Source organism: Notothenia rossii, assembly GCF_949606895.1.
Source record: "Notothenia rossii genome assembly, chromosome: 6".
In the NCBI taxonomy this organism is placed as follows: domain Eukaryota; kingdom Metazoa; phylum Chordata; class Actinopteri; order Perciformes; family Nototheniidae; genus Notothenia; species Notothenia rossii.
This window is the reverse complement of record NC_136909.1, coordinates 2,954,893-2,976,479: the sequence shown is the minus strand read 5'-3', so window position 1 is coordinate 2,976,479 and position 21,587 is coordinate 2,954,893. Positions and strand designations below refer to the sequence as shown.

At 40.3% G+C, this 21,587-nt stretch overlaps 1 protein-coding gene across 2 annotated transcripts in view; it reads right to left on the bottom strand.

The window, feature by feature from the left end:
* Positions 1–21,587, bottom strand: part of LOC307043102 (zinc metalloproteinase-disintegrin-like berythractivase) — a 42,945-nt gene that overhangs the window by 12,302 nt on the left and 9,056 nt on the right. For both annotated transcript variants that reach the window (XM_079687344.1, XM_079687343.1), the window contains 11 exons: positions 21,204–21,282; positions 21,025–21,101; positions 19,187–19,370; positions 17,855–17,917; positions 17,537–17,608; positions 16,163–16,332; positions 13,321–13,402; positions 10,677–10,810; positions 8,283–8,460; positions 4,324–4,413; positions 3,390–3,585 (listed from right to left, as the gene is read on the bottom strand). In XM_079687344.1, the coding sequence (XP_079543470.1) occupies positions 3,390–3,585; positions 4,324–4,413; positions 8,283–8,460; positions 10,677–10,810; positions 13,321–13,402; positions 16,163–16,332; positions 17,537–17,608; positions 17,855–17,917; positions 19,187–19,370; positions 21,025–21,101; positions 21,204–21,282 (1,325 nt within the window). The remainder of the gene's footprint in view (positions 1–3,389; positions 3,586–4,323; positions 4,414–8,282; positions 8,461–10,676; positions 10,811–13,320; positions 13,403–16,162; positions 16,333–17,536; positions 17,609–17,854; positions 17,918–19,186; positions 19,371–21,024; positions 21,102–21,203; positions 21,283–21,587) is intronic.

The following is a 21,587-nucleotide window of genomic DNA, read 5'->3' as shown; positions in this document are numbered from 1 at the left end:
GGCCACCTAATCGTGACGTCTGTAGTCAAGTACGTATAAAGGCCCTGACACACCAAGCCGATGGATGTCTGGCCGTCGATGAGCATCCTATCGCCGTAATCAGATTGGTGTGTCCCGCACCGTCGTGTCTTTATCGGCCGCGCAGACACCTTCCGCCCCCGATTCGTCATGTTGAATCGGGAGGCTGTCGGCAAAATAAATCACTCTGATTGGCTGTTCAGCTTAGCGAATCAGTGCATGAGAAGCGAGGTGTGCAACCAAACGATTAAGAAGGCACACACAGACGGATATTATTTTTCATTTTCGTCTATCTGCTTCCACAAGCAACAGCCCGAGAGCTGATAGCACCAGTACACACTAAACAGGCTTTCGATGGACGAGAATGAAAATGGAACGCACACCATTTGCTGTTTGTATAAATCACGGAGTCTGTTCTTCTTCTCTCGGTTATCACGCAGTCTGTCTTCCGGTTGTTGCCTCTTTTGAATGACGAATACACACTACCGCCGCCTGCTGGTAAGGAGAGGTATTGCCACTCACGCATGCGCAGTGCGTACGTGCTACTTGGCCGTTGGCTGAAGCCTTTGCGGTGTGTTCCAGTGCGACACATGGCCAAGACGCAGGAGACGTGAGGCGACACAACAGGGTCCGTTAAGACGTGTTCTTTGGTGTCAGCTTGGTGTGTCTGGGCCTTTTAGAAATAAGGAGCCCCTCCCCACGCCCCTCTGAGAGATATTCGGTTAAAAATAACACAATGGTGCTCTAGGAGGAGATTCAGGTGATAAGGGGGGGGTTACCTTGGTGGCTGATTGGCTAATGGTTACACAAGACAACACATCGTTATGACATCATAAAGTGACCAAAATCTGATCAGCTCATTTTCAGACAGGTTTCTATAGAAATGGATCAAAAAGAGAGAGAATCTTTCAATCGGGGCCGTCGGGTCGTGTTCTTTGGTTTCAGCTTGGCGTGTCAGGGCCTTAAAGGACCACAATTCCCACTAAAGAGACAGAGATGGGAAACCTGTCATAAGACGCCTTCAGGGCACAGTTTTTAACCGTTAAGTTACCTTTAAAGTTACAGAAGCCTAAAGAAAGAAAGAAAGAAAGAGAGAGAGAAAGAGCACCTAAGTTGGTTATTACTTTATTTGAGTTTTGCCTCTTTTGTTTGATTTGTTTGGACTATTGTAAAGGCCTGTTTTCTTTCTTGAATGTGTAAAAAGTTTATTATTTTATTTTGAGTCAACGCAACACACAGTATCACAAATCTTAAATTAATCAAATCTTATGGAAGGAAACGCGTTAGAAATGTCTGTTTAACGTATGGCTTGGATAGAAAGCAAAGGAAGGAAGCGACGACACGATAGTTTAGATGTTTTGAGTCCTTTTTCCTGCAGGACTCTTTCACACTTTAGGAAGAGGAATCACTCACTTGCTCCGTACAGTTCGGCACACTATTTAAAGTTATTGTTACGTGCCAGGCAGGCTGTACTTGTGTGGTTTCCTTCCCTCCTGTGTTTCTCTCTTCTCCCTGTCTTCTGCACAGCTAATCAGCAGCTGATCGGAATCTGCCTGTGCACCTGAGTCTGATGGCTGATTGGATCCCCTCACACTCAGCTGGCCTATCAGCAGCCAGGGCCGACCATAAAGGAGGCACCCAGGAAGTCTTCTCTCTCTCTCTCACTCTGGGCCTGTTGCTGATGAAGGAGCCTGCAGTGTTTAAGCAACTCATGAACTTTGAATTGTCTGACCTTTGTGAAAGTGTGTGTGTTGAGAGGTGGAGGAGTTAGGTAAGTCTGGGGTACCCTGTACATTTCTCACCACGTAGCTAACCAATGTTCAGACACAATAGGTTAGCGGATTGTTGCCAACCCCTGTATATTGTTTTGTCAAATTCTTTGTAGTTTAGTTAGTGAGGGTTTCTTTGTTTGAGTTTTGGTTTCAAAGGATAGATGTAGAGATAGGCCTGGTTCTGTTATGCTTGTTTCTTTTGTTTGGCACAATCCTTTGACTCCTCCTCCTCCTCCTCCTCACCAACCGAGTGTTTCAAGTATATGTCTGTTCGATTCTGGGTTTACAAAAAATAAACCTTTTGTCAACTGTTACACTGACTCCCTCATTTTTATTGGTTGTATGTTATTGTCTCCAGGTCCCCTAGACCTTAGTGGGGACGTAACAGTTATGAAACGCCTTACCCTGAATGTATCTACACATTTCCCAAAGATTGAAAAGTGTTAAACATACGATATAATGTAAGTACACAACTCAACAAAATGTCGTCATTGTTAATAGTTACATTAAAATGTGGGGCAAATACTTGTCTTTAGGATCCTTTGTTAATGCTAAATTGTTTCTTAAAAATACTTGTTTTTTATATTATCGTTATATATATATTTTGTACCTACTTTGCAACTTATTTTTTTAGATTGTTTATGTTCGCACCACGAGACATCAAAGCTAACTCCATGTATGTGTAAACGTACCTGTCAATAAATCTGATTCTGATTCTGAATATACACCATACAGTAGTTCTGTTGTTTTTAGTCGTTTTTCCTGCAGAATAAATGTGTGTTTTGATAGAGAGCCGAAGTCCCTCCTCTTCCGGTGGACCTCCATGGGAACTTATTTCGGAAAAAGTATGTATTGAAGTCAATGGAGTGAGAGATTATCTTTTGATCCCGTTTGAATTGTGCCACGAATTACACATATGATGTTGATTTTGCAAGTCACAAGCGTTGTGGTAAAACTGTGAAGTAACACTTTGTTTTGTGTGAAACCGCTCAATGAACTACATCTCCCGTCTCGCACCACACACCAAGATGGCCGTCACGTTGGCACATTTCACTTCTTTCGTTCAGAATGAGGCGGAAAGTATTAAAAGAGGTGAAAATCACTCCAAGTCTGGGCATGTTGAGAGCTGTACATACACACAACGGGAGTTAGTCGGTTCCGGTGGAGGGAATACATTTTGACATCACTTTTGGATTTGTAGTCTTTCTGCATATTTTTCATCGTCTTTTATTTAAACCGTTTTACGACAAATTGTGACTTTTTTTACTTTTATTATTTTTTAAGATTGACAAACATGTGTGTAATTTGTGGCACAATTAAAACGGGATCGAAAAAAGATAATTTCTCTCTCGCCATTGACTTCAATACATATTTTTTTCCGAAATAAGGTCCCATGTGTTCCACCGGAAAGGGAGGGACTTCGGCTCTCTATTGTGTGTATATATAGGATATACATATTTGTATATAGATTTGTATTTTTGTTTTCGGGATGGTCAGAAACAGTATTTCGATCTCTCTGTCTGAACACACAAACTGAGAGATTGACAATAAAGTTGACTTTGATGAATCTTGCACGCTGTAGGAGGAGGAAGGACTCACTTGCTCCGTACAGTTTGGCGCACTGGTCCGTCCTCTGGGGACACCGACCCTTGAAGCAGAAACCATGATCTCCGTCACACGGGAGCCCGTTCACCGCGAACACGTCTTCAGGACAGATGTTGCTCTTCCCGTCGCAGTTCTCCGCAAGATCGCACTCATCTTTCTGAGAGCGACATTCCCGGGAGTGAGGAGACACCTGAGAGGAGGCGGAGTCACAGGAGAGGTCAAAGCTCAGGTGAGAAGAGCAGAGAGGGCACAAGTACACACATCCTTTACTCAAGTAGAAGTACAGATACTCGTGTTTAGAAATACTCTGGTGAAAGTAGAAGTACTGACTAAACTTCTTTACTCAAGTCAAAGTAAAGAGGCTTTGAAATGTACTTCAGTAAAAAGTACCCATAACTAGCAGCTGTTTTAAAGAGTACCTGACCTCCCTTTATATTAATAGAACAATAATGTCATTGTTAGCTAATGAATGCTGAACAACGGCAACATGAAAAAGTTGTGCTTGTCTTATATTGTACTTCTTAAATGTAAAAATATATTACACAGTATATTCATGTGTTAATTAAAAACACTTTTCAAATCAATTCAGTCAATTCAAGTTGGAAACATTTTCTAACATATCTAAGTTGAAAAAAGCCCAATGACTTATTTGCATAACAAGCTTGAAATAAAGCTTCCTATTTCTCCTTATTATAATCAATCTGAGGCTTCTGTTTTAAGGGATGAGCTGCCAACACTCACAAGCATCATTTGATTGATTTTGCAAACAACTTAGCATATGAGGCGATAAACCTCTGGCCCAGACCTTCATATATTTTTCTGTATGTGGCCCTCTGTGAAAAGAGTTTGGACACCCTGATTTACATGCACTGAAACCTATATAACACACTACAGGAGAGAGAAATAGGGCCCCTTTAATGTTGCTCACCTGGCAGTCCTCGCAGCACCCCCCCTCTGCACACTGCACTCCCTCCTTCAGCCTGCAGGTGGTGGCGTTGCAGCATGGGTTCATGCACTCCTGTAAACAGAAACTGATACTATGGGCACTTGTAAATATCTATAACTATGTAAATGTATCCTGTAAATATAATATATGATGTCCTTTATTGTTTTATGTTTCATGTGGAACCTATATGCTGCAGGTCTCCCTTAAAAAAGAGATCTATGATCTCAATGGGACCAATCTCGTTAAATAAACGTTTGAAATGAAATGAAATGAAAAAGAAACGTGTTGTTTGTCAACAGCTGCAGCATTTTGTTGATGATAATCTGAGTTCCCAGGATCCAACAACAATGGAACAAACAACTAATAAAGACATTAGGAAATAAGGAAGTGAAATAGAGAAGGTTATGTGATGCGTAATCCTTCTCTTTGTTGTGTTGTGTTAAACTTCTCTGTGTTAGGTTCTCATTTAAGTGTAATGTAAACAGCTTATTATTTGTTGGTATAAGTACATCCTCAATTTATATTTTTGTATCACTTTCTTCTTCTGTCTGCAGTTGTTCAAAGACTCTGTTGTTGAAAATTCCAATTAATTAAAGTTCTGTAAATGTTTTTGCTCAGCTCGTCTTTATTAAAATGACAATGTAGTTTCAATTTCCACACTTTTGCTGTCGTGTGTGTGTGTGTGTGTGTGTGTGTTGAAAAGCAGCAGGTCTGAACAGAGACTCAGGAATGTAGAGCAAATAATGTGGTGAAATGATCAGGCGCTAAATAATAACTGATGAGGTTAAAGTGTAAAATGCATCAGGAGACAGTTTGCGTACATTGAAACGCTTCACTGTAACCTGTGCGATTCAGCATTTATATATTAACACAAACACAAATATTGTAATAAACATGTCCTACATTGTAGTACAATGTGCATTTTTTCACTTCTTATTTTAATATAAATATTTTTTATTTATGCATTTTAATTAGACATCTTACATTTTTCTCCTTAAGTTTATTTACAATTTTTATTCAATTTTTATTTTACCTTGCATTGTAGATTTTACTTCACATTCCTATGTTTATTACAAAAAATGTAATGTCTTGATTGAACATTTTATACATATATACATTTTGAATTATAATTCTATTTTTTGCACATTCATGCTTAAACTTGCCAGGTTTATATAAATGCATTTCTTATATTTTATTTAATCTTTTATTGTTTTTACTTTAACTTCTTATATTTGTATAAATATTTCAAAAAACGTATTTATATGAAACTCAGCGCGAGTTCATCGAATTGGTTCTCCCCTCCCTCTGAATCCAGGGTCAAGCTAAGCCCCTCCCCTTCAGACCGAACCCAACTATCCATTCAATACCACCAGGGTCAAGCTAAGCCCCTCCCCTTCAGACCGAACCCAACTATCCATTCACCACCACCAGGGTCAAGCTAAGCCCCTCCCCTTCAGACCGAACCCAACTATCCATTCAATACCACCAGGGTCAAGCTAAGCCCCTCCCTTTCAGACCGACCCCAACTATCCATTCACCACCACCAGGGTCTAGACCCCGGGGGTTTCATCAGATTGGTTCTCCCCTCTCGAATGATACTCCTGCACAACGGGGCTTGATCGCCAAAACTCTGTTACATTCATTTGTGTATTCCTGGCAATAAATCAGTGTTCTTACATCAAAACCGTCTCTCCTGATTGAAGTAAAGTTTATTCAACGCTAAATTGGATCAACTCTTACAAATGTTCTCCCAGGATAAAAAGATATTGTGATTCAGTTTGTGTCTTTTTTTTTCACGATAATCGCCAAATATAAATTGATAACTGTTAAGCTTCAGGGCAAAATGAACGCAGACGCCTTCACTTCATACAACCCAAACATCTTTAGGAGAGTTGAAAGATGTTTCTGCACATCGGCCAATCATCCGTCAGAATCACAACGTGATGGAGGAGAAATGTTGTGGTTTGAAAAACATTCAGGTATCAACACGTCTCGGATCAGAGCATCAAGTACTCAAATATAGTGCTTGAGTAAAAGTAAAAGTACTTAGATCTTGTTCTTGAGTAAAAGTAGAAGTACTTAGATCTTGTACTTGAGTAAAAGTAGAAGTACTCAGATCTAGTACTTGAGTAAAACTAGAAGTACTCAGATATTGTACTTGAGTAAAAGTAGAAGTACTCAGATCTTGTTCTTGAGTAAAAGTAGAAGTACTCAGATCTTGTACTTCAGTAAAAGTAGAAGTACTCAGGTCTTATACTTGAGTAAAAGTAGAAGCACTCAGATCTTGTACTTGAGTAAAAGTAGAAGTACTCAGATTTAGTACTTGAGTAAAACGAGAAGTACTCAGATCTAGTACTTGAGTAAAAGTAGAAGTACTCAGATATTGTACTTGAGTAAAAGTAGAAGTACTCAGATCTTGTACTTGAGTAAAAGTAGAAGTACTCAGATCTTGTACTTTAGTAAAAGTAGAAGTACTCAGATATTGTACTTGAGTAAAAGTAGAAGTAATCAGATCTTGTACTTGAGTAAAAGTAGAAGTACTCAGATCTTGTACTTGAGTAAAAGTAGAAGTAATCAGATCTTGTTCTTGAGTAAAAGTAAAAGTACTCAGATCTTGTACTTTAGTAAAAGTAGAAGTACTCAGATCTTGTACTTGAGTAAAAGTAGAAGTTCCAGAGTGTAGGAATACTCTGTTACAGTAAAAGTCCTGCATTCAAAATGTTCCTCAAGTGAAAGTAGAAAAGTATTCTCATCTAAATATAGTGAAAGACAGTAAAAGTAGTCATTGTGCAGATTGGTCCATTTCAGAATAATATATATGATATGTTTTATAATGATTGATCATGAAAGTGTTCTCAAAGCTGGTAAAGGTGCAGCTAGTTTGAATGACTTTGTATACTGCAGGGTAGCTGGTGGATTTACTCCAGGTGGAACTAAAGTCTGATTTAATACTTGATTATATTTCACATCATTCATCCACATCTGTAAAGTAACTAAAGGTATTAAATACATGTAGTGGAGTAGAAGTACACCATGTACCTCTGAACTGTAGTGGAGTAGAAGTACACAGTAGTACAACATGGAAATACTCAAGTAAAGTACACGTACCCCAACATAGTACTTAAGTGCAGTACTTGAGTAAATGTACTTAGTTACTTCACACCACTGTCTTAAACCCTCACTATTTTTTTAATTCAAATGAAATTCTACATCCTACTCTCCTAGTCTCATTTCTCCGGAGCACATTTTTGCCGTGTGCATGCTGAATCATGTTTTGCTCCGAAATACATATCACAAAAACACTTCAGAGTAAAGGTTACACAAACAAAGCAATAACAAACAGTATTGACTAAAGGGGAACCTGCACTAACAGAACTCTAATATGTCCATTTATCTCTCCTATTTAAGAGCGATGGTGTTGCACCACATCCTACTTAATAGACCCAATATTTAGTAAGATTTTGTGCAACACCATCGCTCTTAAATAGGAGAGTTAAATGGACATATTAACCTCATTTCGCAAGGTATTAGCCTACAAATAATTGAACTGAAGTTTTGTTACTGCAAGATCCCGTAAAGTCAATTTTTTTATTTTTTTATTTAACATTTCTATTTGTTCGGATCTATGTGAGCGGATAACTTACGCTTCATCTAACTTTGTTTTTGTCAGTATTTAATCTTGTCTTAATGTACATGATTTAATTTCGTAATCTGTTTTTGTACATATCATATTCTATTTACATGGATATAGACTTCTTGCACTATTAGGTATTATACATGTTGCATTGTTGGAGGAGCTCGGGTCAGAAGAACTGTAGCTTATAAGCATATGACATAAAACCTTTGAATCTATGAACTGGATCATTGTTGATGTAGTTAATTAAAACCAAACGAAAGCAGCAAGGCCATATTAAGGCCATAACAGATTTATATTCCCGTACCTCCACAGTGCCGCAGTCACATTGCTCCCCCGCCTCCATGAAGCCATTCCCACAGACGCCCGGGGTCACCAGGGATTTGTAGTCCGGTTTGTCCAGCAGGCAGCCGGGGCTTCGGCCCGTCAGATATTTCTCATAGAAGTTGGTGCTGCAGCCGCTGAAAGTGCGAGGCACATTGTAGCTGAGGGAACAAGGAACAAATGTTAAGGCAAAACTTAAAACAAAAATCCCTTTAACCATAGCTAAACGTGGCTAATGTTGGGCTATAAAGGAACTACAGCACTTAAGGTCACCACCGCTAAGCTAAAGGCGGCTAATGTTGGGCTAGTCATGTGATCACTTCCTAGTGTTTGATCCTTCAACTTGGCCTCAGGAAATTTGGAGGCTTAAACGGGGACAGGGAGATTCATCTGCAGCATCATCCTTTACCATGCATGAAGTGGAAATAGAGGACAGTGAGGAGGAATACACTTATTGAAACCACGCTTCATGTGGGGTGAGTACCAAACCCTGTGTCCTGGTACAAATCTGAGTAACTCTCTGAAAATGTTATGTGCACCCCTCGCTATAAAGGAACTACAGCACGGTCACATGACTTCGCGTCACCACCGCTAAGCTAAAGGCAGCTAATGTTGGGCTATAAAGGAACTACAGCACGGTCACATGACTTCACGTCACCACCGCTAAGCTAAAGGTGGCTAATGTTGGGCTATAAAGGAACTACAGCACGGTCACATGACTTCGCGTCACCACCGCTAAGCTAAAGGAGGCTAATGTTGGGCTATAAAGGAACTACAGCACGGTCACATGACTTCACGTCACCACCGCTAAGCTAAAGGAGGCTAATGTTGGGCTATAAAGGAACTACAGCACGGTCACATGACTTCACGTCACCACCGCTAAGCTAAAGGAGGCTAATGTTGGGCTATAAAGGAACTAAAGCACGGTCACATGACTTCACGTCACCACCGCTAAGCTAAAGGTGGCTAATGTTGGGCTATAAAGGAACTAAAGCACGGTCACATGACTTCACGTCACCACCGCTAAGCTAAAGGAGGCTAATGTTGGGCTATAAAGGAACTAAAGCACGGTCACATGACTTCACGTCACCACCGCTAAGCTAAAGGTGGCTAATGTTGGGCTATAAAGGAACTAAAGCACGGTCACATGACTTCACGTCACCACCGCTAAGCTAAAGGAGGCTAATGTTGGGCTATAAAGGAACTACAGCACGGTCACATGACTTCACGTCACCACCGCTAAGCTAAAGGAGGCTAATGTTGGGCTATAAAGGAACTAAAGCACGGTCACATGACTTCACGTCACCACCGCTAAGCTAAAGGTGGCTAATGTTGGGCTATAAAGGAACTAAAGCACGGTCACATGACTTCACGTCACCACCGCTAAGCTAAAGGAGGCTAATGTTGGGCTATAAAGGAACTACAGCACGGTTACATGACTTCACGTCAACACCGCTAAGCTAAAGGAGGCTAATGTTGGGCTATAAAGGAACTACAGCACGGTCACATGACTTCACGTCACCACCGCTAAGCTAAAGGTGGCTAATGTTGGGCTATAAAGGAACTAAAGCACGGTCACATGACTTCACGTCACCACCGCTAAGCTAAAGGTGGCTAATGTTGGGCTATAAAGGAACTAAAGCACGGTCACATGACTTCACGTCACCACCGCTAAGCTAAAGGAGGCTAATGTTGGGCTATAAAGGGACTACAGCACGGTCACATGACTTCACCTCACCACCGCTAAGCTAAAGGAGGCTAATGTTGGGCTATAAAGGAACTACAGCACGGTCACATGACTTCACGTCACCACCGCTAAGCTAAAGGTGGCTAATGTTGGGCTATAAAGGAACTAAAGCACGGTCACATGACTTCACGTCACCACCGCTAAGCTAAAGGTGGCTAATGTTGGGCTATAAAGGAACTAAAGCACGGTCACATGACTTCACGTCACCACCGCTAAGCTAAAGGAGGCTAATGTTGGGCTATAAAGGGACTACAGCACGGTCACATGACTTCACCTCACCACCGCTAAGCTAAAGGAGGCTAATGTTGGGCTATAAAGGAACTACAGCACGGTCACATGACTTCACGTCACCACCGCTAAGCTAAAGGTGGCTAATGTTGGGCGTGATGACGTTTAATCATCTCATTTAGACTCTTGTTAGCAGCCTCCGTTTTTAAATTCACCAGTGGGGTATTTACTGATATATTTGATGTCATAGAACAAAACGTTAGCTTGTGTTAACCACAGACCTTATTTCAGGATAACAACTAAAAACACATTATCAAAAACAGACAGCAAGTGCTAAAATGCTGACTCATTTGAGGGTTTTAGGACTCATTCCTGCACCACTTTAAGATAGATTGTTGTTACCTGAGTGCTGGAGCCATGATGCAGCTGTCTCCAGTGCAGGGGCAGGCACTGGAGTCATCATGGTTCATCCCCAGGTTGTGACCCATCTCATGAGCCAGCGTCGCCCCGATTGCGATGGCCTTTTCCGTGTGATCCTGAGAGCAGATGCAATTATATATTTAATTACTCAGCATTTTGTATTTTGACTTCAACCCAAACTAATCAGGTATTGCCAGGGGTGCACATAAGTGGTACGCAGGTACGCATGCGCAGCAACAATCTGAAATGCGTACCGTCACTTGTGTCACAAAGCGCATTTGCGTACCGACGTACTTGTGAAGCTTTTTCAGAAGGCGGTTAGATCACCGGACGACAGAGTTGGTCTCCGTGTGCACAGACAGGGCTGCTGTTAACGTCGGTCTGTACAGCAGCACTGCGCTAAAACAGCTGATCACAACGTTCACGCTCTGTGGTCACGAAGCTCTGCACTCCACTACCAACCCCCCCCCCCCTGTTGACATTCGCGATACAGAGGGCTTCATGGGAACTTTGAGGGGAGCCAGAAGTTGGAGTACCAAACACTGACTCCAGGTACTCATCTGAGTACCTCACTGAGAAAGTTGTGTGCACCCCTGGGTATAGCATTACCATTCATTGCTGCTATTCCCATCTCACCAAAGATGTGCTTTGTGTATTTTCTCTAATATATTAATATCTTGTTAACAATCAAAACACTATATGTATCTTTGGGGGGGAATTGAGTTTTGGGTACCACTTTCCAATAAGACTACCCTTATAAAGTGTTTACGAATAGTTTGTAATTCATTTATTAATTAGGTTGTGAACACTTTATAAATCATTAATAAGGTTTTTATAAGACATAAACAGGGCAACTGTGACCGGTTGCTTGCCAAATAGTGAGCCCACATTTATCTGTACTAATAACTCTTATCTTGGCTACCTAGCTTACTTTCGTCTCCTTCATCAGCCAGCATCCTTGGTATCTGTTGTTCACTGAGATGATTCTCGCTAAGTGGCCAATATAAGGCTTAGTCATCTTGCCAAATAGTGAGCTTGTGTTGAACTTGTTTAAAAATGGTTCTTAATGATTAATAAAGTGTTTACAACCTAATTAATAACCTAATCGTAAACCCTTTATGAATCCTTTATAAGGGTAGACTTATTGTAAAGTGGTACCAAATCAATATATACATATGTGTATATTATAATTATTAGGAGCATAGTTACAGTGGTTGATTAAATTCCAACCAGGAAACAGGTTAAATGAAGCTCGATTGGATTAAAGCATGAATGCACGCAGGCTGACTCGTGATAGAAGTATCTGTTTCCTCAATATTCCTTTCCTTCCTAGTTTCTGACCACGGCAGCGTTCCCAGTAAAGACTCTAGACGTCGGCTGCACCACAGTCGAAGAAATGTCAGACATCAGACTTCCTCTTTGCAACGATAGAGGGCTGGAGTTTTGGTTTGATGATGATAGATAAATTGGTTGGCTTATTAATGACATTTCAAAGAATGGATTAGAAGCGTCTGATTTAATTTTGATGTTAAAGTTTGCTTCAGTTTCTGTTACTCATACAATAGAAATCCTACAGCCATGCTAGTGCTTGAGCTAAGCTAAATACTAACAATAACAACGCTAACATGCTAATGTGTATCAGTGTTCACAATCTTACTATGATGCTAGCATCCTCAAATTTGCTATAAAGCGCTAAACACAAGAACGAATTCGGCTAATGGATATGTCTCTTTCTGCAGGTGTTTGGTCATGATGTATTGGATTCAAAAAATAAAATGTATCCTGAGGGGACCATGAATGTATCAACAAAATTACATGGCAAACTATCATATTGTGTGTCCAGATATTTCACTTGAAAGTGTTGCACATTAGCCACCTTTAGCTTAGCGGTGGTGATGTGAAGTCACGTGTTGTAGTTCCTTTATAGCCCAACATTAGCCACCTTTAGCTTAGCGGTGTTGATGTGAAGTCACGTGTTGTAGTTCCTTTATAGCCCAACATTAGCCTCCTTTAGCTTAGCGGTGGTGACGTGAAGTCAGGTGACCGTGCTGTAGTTCCTTTATAGCCCAACATTAGCCACCTTTAGCTTAGCGGTGGTGACGTGAAGTCATGTGACCGTGCTGTAGTTCCTTTATAGCCCAGCATTAGCCTCCTTTAGCTTAGCGGTGGTGACGTGAAGTCATGTGACCGTGCTGTAGTTCCTTTATAGCCCAACATTAGCCTCCTTTAGCTTAGCGTTGGTGACGTGAAGTCATGTGACCGTGCTGTAGTTCCTTTATAGCCCAGCATTAGCCTCCTTTAGCTTAGCGGTGGTGACGTGAAGTCATGTGACCGTGCTGTAGTTCCTTTATAGCCCAACATTAGCCTCCTTTAGCTTAGCGGTGGTGACGTGAAGTCATGTGACCGTGCTGTAGTTCCTTTATAGCCCAACATTAGCCACCTTTAGCTTAGTGGTGGTGACGTGAAGTCATGTGACCGTGCTGTAGTTCCTTTATAGCCCAACATTAGCCACCTTTAGCTTAGTGGTGGTGACGTGAAGTCATGTGACCGTGCTGTAGTTCCTTTATAGCCCAACATTAGCCACCTTTAGCTTAGCGGTGGTGACGTGAAGTAATGTACGTCTTACCTGAACGACTCCAACAGAGTGACCTGAGCAAAGAGTCCCGATGTAAGCCAGTCCCACCGTGGATCCTTCAAAGTCAATGCCACTGCAACACAAGACATTTCAAAATAAGAAACACTTATAAATGAATTAGGACAAAAATCATTAGTACGCTGTTTAGAGAATCATGCACATCCATCCATTAAGTTCTCTATTTATATATTAAATATCAGATATTCATAGAAATGGAAAATTAGTTTTCTTACAGGAAACATGGCCGACACCAGCAGTTCTGTGCCTCTCATTTGGGGAATTATTGGAGTAAATTGTAACGCCTACAGTTACTAGAATATTTCTTCCGTTGAGGCAATTCTTTGCAATTTTTAGGGCCTAAACATGCTCCAAAATGCCATATTTTTCAGTAAACTTGTCAGGAATTTTGAAACATTTGATAGGTTAAGGGTATCTTTCTCGAGGTGTGGGTAAAAGGGCTCTATAGCGCTTCCTATAAAGCTTCTTAAATTCAGCCCCTTGCTCAGGTATGACCTACAAGTCTGACATTTGATAGCTATATGCACCATGGTGAGACGCACAAAAAAGCCTCTTAGCGCCATACCGTAAACCGAACAGGAAGTTGGCAATTTTTATTTACATGTGCAGTTTTGGATTATTTTTTTCACTTTACTGGTGTCATATTTCAACAAACTCCTCCTTGAGTTTTCATCGAATCCACTTCAAATTTGGTCAGTGCCATCTTGAGACTATGGGGATCTAAAGTTATTTAAAATGTCAGTATCCATTGAACGCACTTTCTTTGGGGTGGAGGCGAAAAGTGCCTTTTGCTGTTAAACAGGATGTTTTGGAAAGTCCCAAAGTCTTCCAACAATGCGTAATACGATACTTCAGAGATAATGAAATAATATACTGCAATTGACACAATGATGCAAATTAAATGGAGGACCAAGCAGGAGTAAGTAAACTAAATACATGTTCATTTGAATAAGATAAAAAGGAATGTAAACTTAATTAGATACTGTACAGTAGAACATGGACAGTAAACATGTAATTTCTGCCACTTGACAGAGTTCAGGATTTCAACTGGCATTATAGTGGTTTAATGAGACATTATAACTGAGCATTTAAGTAATATTTTAAAGCCTCTGTTGCAAAATGTTTTGGTTTTTGGAGAGAGAAGATTCTTCTCTTCTTTAACAGAGTTTTTTTTAATCAACTTTGGCAGCTATTAGTAACCTGCATGTACATGTTTGTTCAGCTTAGCAAGGTTATCTCACCGGCCTCCTTCTCATGAATCCAGTGTTAAGGGCTATTGTTTCAGAGAGAGAGAGAGAGTGTGTGTGTGTGTGTGTGTGTGTGTGTGTGTGTGTGTGTGTGTGTGTGTGTGTGTGTGTGTGTGTGTGTGTGTGTGTGTGTGTGTGTGTGTGTCCACTGCATTTCGCTGCAACAACCTTTTTGCTGATAAAGCAAATAATGTATATCAATGTGCAAATACATGCAGGTTACAAACCTACAATGAGAAGAGGATGGATGCACCAATGTGGTTAAACTTGTGAAATAAAACTTGTCTGGAAGGCAGTGGAGAGACCTGAGGTAGATAACGCTTCATTTATTGCCTCAATGAAGCCGCACCCAATGCCAACTCTTTGCCAAGTTACCAACAGCAAGTGGCCCTAAAGCAGGAGGTATTGTGTAAGCTGCTTGATATATTATGACATTTTAATGAATGGTTATTTGATTTTGTTCTGAAATATAAAAGGACACAAACCAAGTTGCTGTACTTCTTAGTGGCTTTAGTTTCTATTACTCATAGGTCTTTTATTTTGGTTGTTCTTTTCTGTTTGCTTGTAGCTTCTTTGAGCACTGCGAAAATGACTATGTAAAGTCTTAGGCCATGCTAGTGACTGTGCTTGAGCTATGCTAAATGCTAACAATAACAATGCTAACATGCAAATGTTTAGCAGGCTTTGTTCCCAATCTTACCAACAATCTAGCATGCTAAAATGTTCTATACAGCACTATTTGGTAATAATATAGTTGTACCATCTTATTAAGCATTCTCAATAAAAGGGGCACAAATCTATCTGTTGTTGTACTTGTTGATTGCTTTAGCTTTTGTTACTCAAGCCATGCTAATGACTCTGTGCTTGATCTGTGCTAAATACTAACAATAACAACGCTGAAATTTGCTATACCGTATAGCGCTAAGCACAAGTACATGTTCAGCTAATTTAAATGTCTCACTTCTTGGCTGCTTTAGTTTCTGTTACTCATTGAATACAAAGTCGACAGTCATAATTATGTGCTTGATCTGAGCTATAAGCTACAATGCTAATGATTACCGGGCCGTGCTCACCATCTTACCAACATGCTAGCATGCTAACATTTGCTATTAAAGTACATTTTCAGCTATTGGAAATGTCTGTCTGCAGGCAATAGCTGATAATGTAGTTGTACAAATGGATATGTCTGTTATTAATGGTATTTGTTCATAAAGTATTTACTTATTATTGTTAAGTATGTATCTTTATTGCATATGTTTATAAATACTGGATTAATTCTAATACTAATTGGTAATATGTACTTTTTTGTCCTTGGGCTTGGAGTAAAGTGTGCATTTTTTGATAAAAACTCTCAAGTCAAAGAGGTCACTGGTTATTATGGTTATTATCGAGTGTTTGTATAACTGGTCTTTGATTGTGTATAGGTATAAACATATTAGATCTTTATATTTGCTTTTGTATTTGGGATTGTGGGAGACGGTATTTCGATGTCTCTCTAGTCTGTACACACAAACTGAAAGATTGACAGTACAATTGACTTTGACTTTAAATCTGCGACCCGTTCTGACCTGATGAGATGTGCGTTGTCGTGCTTTTTCCTTTTGGCCAGGTCAGAGTTCCTCCAGTTCATGAAGGCGTTCAGGTTGGCTCCGGCCGGGTGAGTCACAGAGATCAGGTCTTTGGTGGACCAGATCTCCAGACCCACCAGAGCAACGAAGGTCCTCAGGGGCTTGTACGCCTGAAAACAAGCTCTACAGGTGAATAGGGTAAAACATTTAACTAACAGATGTCACCGTGAAACTTCCCCTCTTCCTCACTGACTTTAATACAATACTTTTTTGTATTACAACTTTTTTTTTAAACGTTACATTTAATTATGCAAATGAAGCATCATCTTATTAACGTGTGCTACATTTGCATATTTACTATAACTTGATTTGTTCATATAAGTATTTTAATTGTATTGCATTTTCTTTGTGCGGATTTTTACTTAAAGGTGGGGTAGGTAAGTTTGAGTAAACGGATGCACTTGTTGTTATATTCCATGGAATGCTCTTAACATCCCGATAGCAATGAATATCTGAAGTGCTTTGACAATAAATCCATAAAAAATGTCATCTGTGGAAGCCGTAGAGCTGTAAAAAGCACGACCAATCATCTGAGCCGGCCCAGCTAAAGTAACTGGATGGCCTACCTGCCTGTCAGCCTTCCATCTGTGCACAAACTTACCTCGTGCCCTCATTGGTCATGTGCGCGTTCGTGTGTGTTGGAGGAGGGGCTCTGTAAGGAAGTGGCAGATTTGTTCCGGCTGTGTGTTTTCAAATTCTAGCGCACTCGAGCTGGTTTCTCCAAAATTACCAACCCCACTTTTAACTTCTTATGTTCATATAAATATGTCAGTCAGACGTGTTTCTTAATATGTTTATTAGAAGCAGCATATAGTTTGAGTTTGGCGTCTAGGCTCGGGCCTCATCACTCCACAGATTTACAAAAAACATTGAGTGATGATTAGATAACTATCCTCCGAGCCTACAGGTGGAAGCTGGGGTGGAAGCTGGGGTGGTGGTGGGACAGGCGAGCAGCAGCAACATGAAACACAGCAGCAGGAACATGAACGCAGCAATAGCAAGTGAACACAGCAGTGGCAGCAGAGCGAGGCAGAGGCAGGAAGACCTGGCAGCTTCAATAGAGCGGCATGTAGGAGAATTTGTCTGGTTGGTTGTAAGAGGGACGAGGTGCGTCATGTGTTAATGTATATTTGGTGCTCGAGTTGACTGCCTGAACTAGCTCGCAGGCTTCGCCCCATTTGTATTATTTTCTATTTACACATATTTAAATTTTAAGTACTTTTTTGTAATGGTTTTGTCCCCTGGAATAAAAATAAACCTGTTTATGTGTCATTTCATGCATTCTCCCAGCAATAGCAGAAAGCGTTGACTCACCAAGTTAACAAAGTTGGCGATTTCAAAAGTCCTCTCCCTAATCTTCTGCAGATCCCGGTTTCTCTTCTGGAACTGAAACATAATATCGTCATGTTAGAAAGAATAATCACTTCCTGTTCTTCAGAAATATAAAAGTCCCATCAACCAAAATAACCATATATGTGACGCTAATCAGACCAAAATAGTCCCAAGGTGTGAGCATGATGTGTCTGCTGCCATCATTACAAATACAAGTTTAGTCTTTCACCAAAAAGTGTTGCGAGTAGTACTTCCTGTTTTTCTGTTTTTTCACGGTAAGATTCCATGTGTATTACTTACTGCGCGATTATCAACAACGATGACAAGCTCAAGGTATTTCTGCTGATGGAGGATCGATAAACCCTGAAAGACAAAAGAAAAAAGACGATAAAGAAATATTGAAATGGTAATATACAATTTATTAAATGTGGAGCACATTTGTCAAAATATCTGAAAGGGGCCTATAGTATCGGTATTTAGTGTCTCTACTTTAAAGAGTCCTCTCCTGCTGATGTTCAGGTGTATATCAGTATGTAGTGTCTCTACTTTAAAGAGTCCTCTCCTGCTGATGTTCAGGTGTATATCAGTATGTAGTGTCTCTACTTTAAAGAGTCCTCTCCTGCTGATGTTCAGGTGTATATCAGTATGTAGTGTCTCTACTTTAAAGAGTCCTCTCCTGCTGATGTTCAGGTGTATATCAGTATGTAGTGTCTCTACTTTAAAGAGTCCTCTCCTGCTGATGTTCAGGTGTATATCAGTATGTAGTGTCTTTACTTTAAAGAGTCCTCTCCTGCTGATGTTCAGGTGTATATAAGTATGTAGTGTCTCTACTTTAAAGAGTCCTCTCCTGCTGATGTTCAGGTGTATATCAGTATGTAGTGTCTCTACTTTAAAGAGTCCTCTCCTGCTGATGTTCAGGTGTATATCAGTATGTAGTGTCTCTACTTTAAAGAGTCCTCTCCTGCTGATGTTCAGGTGTATATCAGTATGTAGTGTCTCTACTTTAAAGAGTCCTCTCCTGCTGATGTTCAGGTGTATATCAGTATGTAGTGTCTTTACTTTAAAGAGTCCTCTCCTGCTGATGTTCAGGTGTATATAAGTATGTAGTGTCTCTACTTTAAAGAGTCCTCTTCTGCTGATGTTCAGGTGTATATCAGTATGTAGTGTCTCTACTTTAAAGAGTCCTTTCCTGCTGATGTTCAGGTGTATATCAGTATGTAGTGTCTCTACTTTAAAGAGTCCTCTCCTGCTGATGTTCAGGTGTATATCAGTATGTAGTGTCTCTACTTTAAAGAGTCCTCTCCTGCTGATGTTCAGGTGTATATCAGTATGTAGTGTCTCTACTTTAAAGAGTCCTCTCCTGCTGATGTTCAGGTGTATATCAGTATGTAGTGTCTCTACTTTAAAGAGTCCTCTCCTGCTGATGTTCAGGTTCATATCAGTATTTAGTGGCTCTACTATGTTTGTGTTGAAGGCTGTAAGTTGTTATTTTGGCCTAAGAACAAAAAGATCTACAAATATTTGTTTTTTATTGTAATAATAATAAGTTGTACAACTGTCATATGTTTCCAGTCTGCTCATGATATGAAAGTCTAGATGTAGTATGTTTCCTTCAGATTGATTGATTGTTACCGCAGATCTGGAGCGGCTCCGGCTGGTTGGCGGTTCAAAGTCCTCGCTCCAGCTGGTGTTGGTGACCCCACACACTGCCGGGGGGGACTTCCTGTCGTCAAAGGTCGTCACGGCGTGATCCCCTTCATCGCCACCGGACAGCGGCTCGATCAGATACCTCTGCTCAGACGTCCGGAAGTAACCCCTGAAACACCAGGAAACCTGTTTCTTATTCGATTTCAGGAAAGCTACCATGCATTGAAGATAAAGACTTAAAGGAGCCCTACAGTGACCGATGAGTGCAACACAATCTCACGGTATTTCGTGTTATAGTCACGAAATTAATCTATTGATTCGTGTTCACCAACACGATTTTTTTTGTGTCGCGCAGAACGATTTTAAAAGCAATGTAAATAATAACAAATTAGAAGGAAAAAGAGATTAAAAAAAAAAATGTCAGTATTCTGACACAGAACGATTTTAGAAGCAATGTATTTCTATTGGTAGTATGTTTCGTGCCTGCACCAAATAATAACAACTTAGAAGGGAAAAAAGATGACAAAAAATACAGATGTCAGTATTCTGAGGCTCTGAGACCCATTTCTTGTCCTCGCGGACAGCAAAAGAACTCCGACATTATACAATATAAAATAAAAGGGTTAGAGTTAGGCTTAGGGTAAGATATTGAGTAAGAAAATGTTTTTATGAACCACACAGCTTCTGGTCTTCCAAGACCCGACCGGACAAAAAGATGTGGTGCAGGCACGAAACATACTACCAACAGTAATACATTGATTTTAAAATTGTTCTGTGTGACACGAAATAAATGCGAAAATCGTGTTGGTTAACACGAATCAATTAATTAATTTCGTGACTATAACGAAATGCCGTGAGACTGGGTTGTACAGTGGTGCAGGAATAAGTGCTAAAACCTTGGAATGAGTCAGCGTTTTAGCACTTCCTGTCCCCTGGTCTGGAGGTCAATGTTTTTTTGAATGTGTGCCTGAAATAAAGAATATAGAAAATAATCTCTGGTTCAAACTAACGTTTATGATTCTTACACGTTTAGTTCAGCAGGATAATCTCCACATATTAACACCACTTTATGATTTCTGAAGAAAAAAGCTAATGTTGGGCTATATAGGAACTACAGCACGGTCACATGACTTCACGTCACCACCGCTAAGCTAAAGGTGGCTAATGTTGGGCTATAAAGGAACAACAGCACGGTCACATGACTTCACGTCACCACCGCTAAGCTAAAGGTGGCTAATGTTGGGCTATAAAGGAACTACAGCACGGTCACATGACTTCACGTCACCATCGCTAAGCTAAAGGTGGCTAATGTTGGGCTATAAAGGAACTACATCACGGTCACATGACTTCACGTCAACACCGCTAAGCTAAAGGTGGCTAATGTTGGGCTATAAAGGAACTACAGCACGGTCACATGACGTCACCACCGCTAAGCTAAAGGAGGCTAATGTTGAGCTATAAAGGAACTACAGCACGGTCACATGACTTCACGTCACCACCGCTAAGCTAAAGGTGGCTAATGTTGGGCTATAAAGGAACTACAGCACGGTCACATGACTTCACATCACCACCACTAAGCTAAAGGTGGATAATGTTGGGCTTGATGACATTTAGTCGTCTCATTTAGACACTTGTTTGCAACCGCCGTTTTTAAATCCACCAGTGGGGTATTTACTGACGTATTTTATGTCGTAGAACAAAACGTTAAAATCTCTACAGAGTCAGAAAACCACTGACTTCCAGGAAGTGATAAAATGCTAACTCTGGTCCGGGTTTTAGGACCCATTACTGCACCACTCCATACGAAACGTCTGAAAACTCACTTGAGTCCATCACATGTGCTGATGCTGACAGATGATTGGCTGTCGTCCAAAATGTTCCCGTGGTAGTAGCAGTGATCCTGATGAGAAGACATTGACATGATGACTGGTTTTAGAATAAGACATTTATTTTTCCTCTTATGTACGGGGAACTGAAAGTCGCTGACAAAGCAAACACTTACGATGTCAGTGGGAGTTGTGGTGACTCGAGCCCCGTCTTCTAGGTAAATAGTCTCCGTGTAGTCTTTGGGTAATAATTCACTGAGGAGGAAACGAGATAAAAATTAAACTGTGGTCATGCTATTGATGGTGTTAGGATCTGTGAAATCAAAATAAATGTTATATTTGAAACTAAGCAGTGGAAAGTATAGTACCATTTTGACTTTACTTGAGTTTTTTCCTTTCATGTCACTTTCTACTTATTCTCCACAATATTTTGGAGCGAGTTATTACTTTTCACATGATTAGTTACTTGGAAATGTTGATTTTTGCAATGAAAACATGTTCAAATGTGACTTTAAAGGCAATTTCTTTGACATTTCTCCAAGTTATTTTTTAATTCCAAT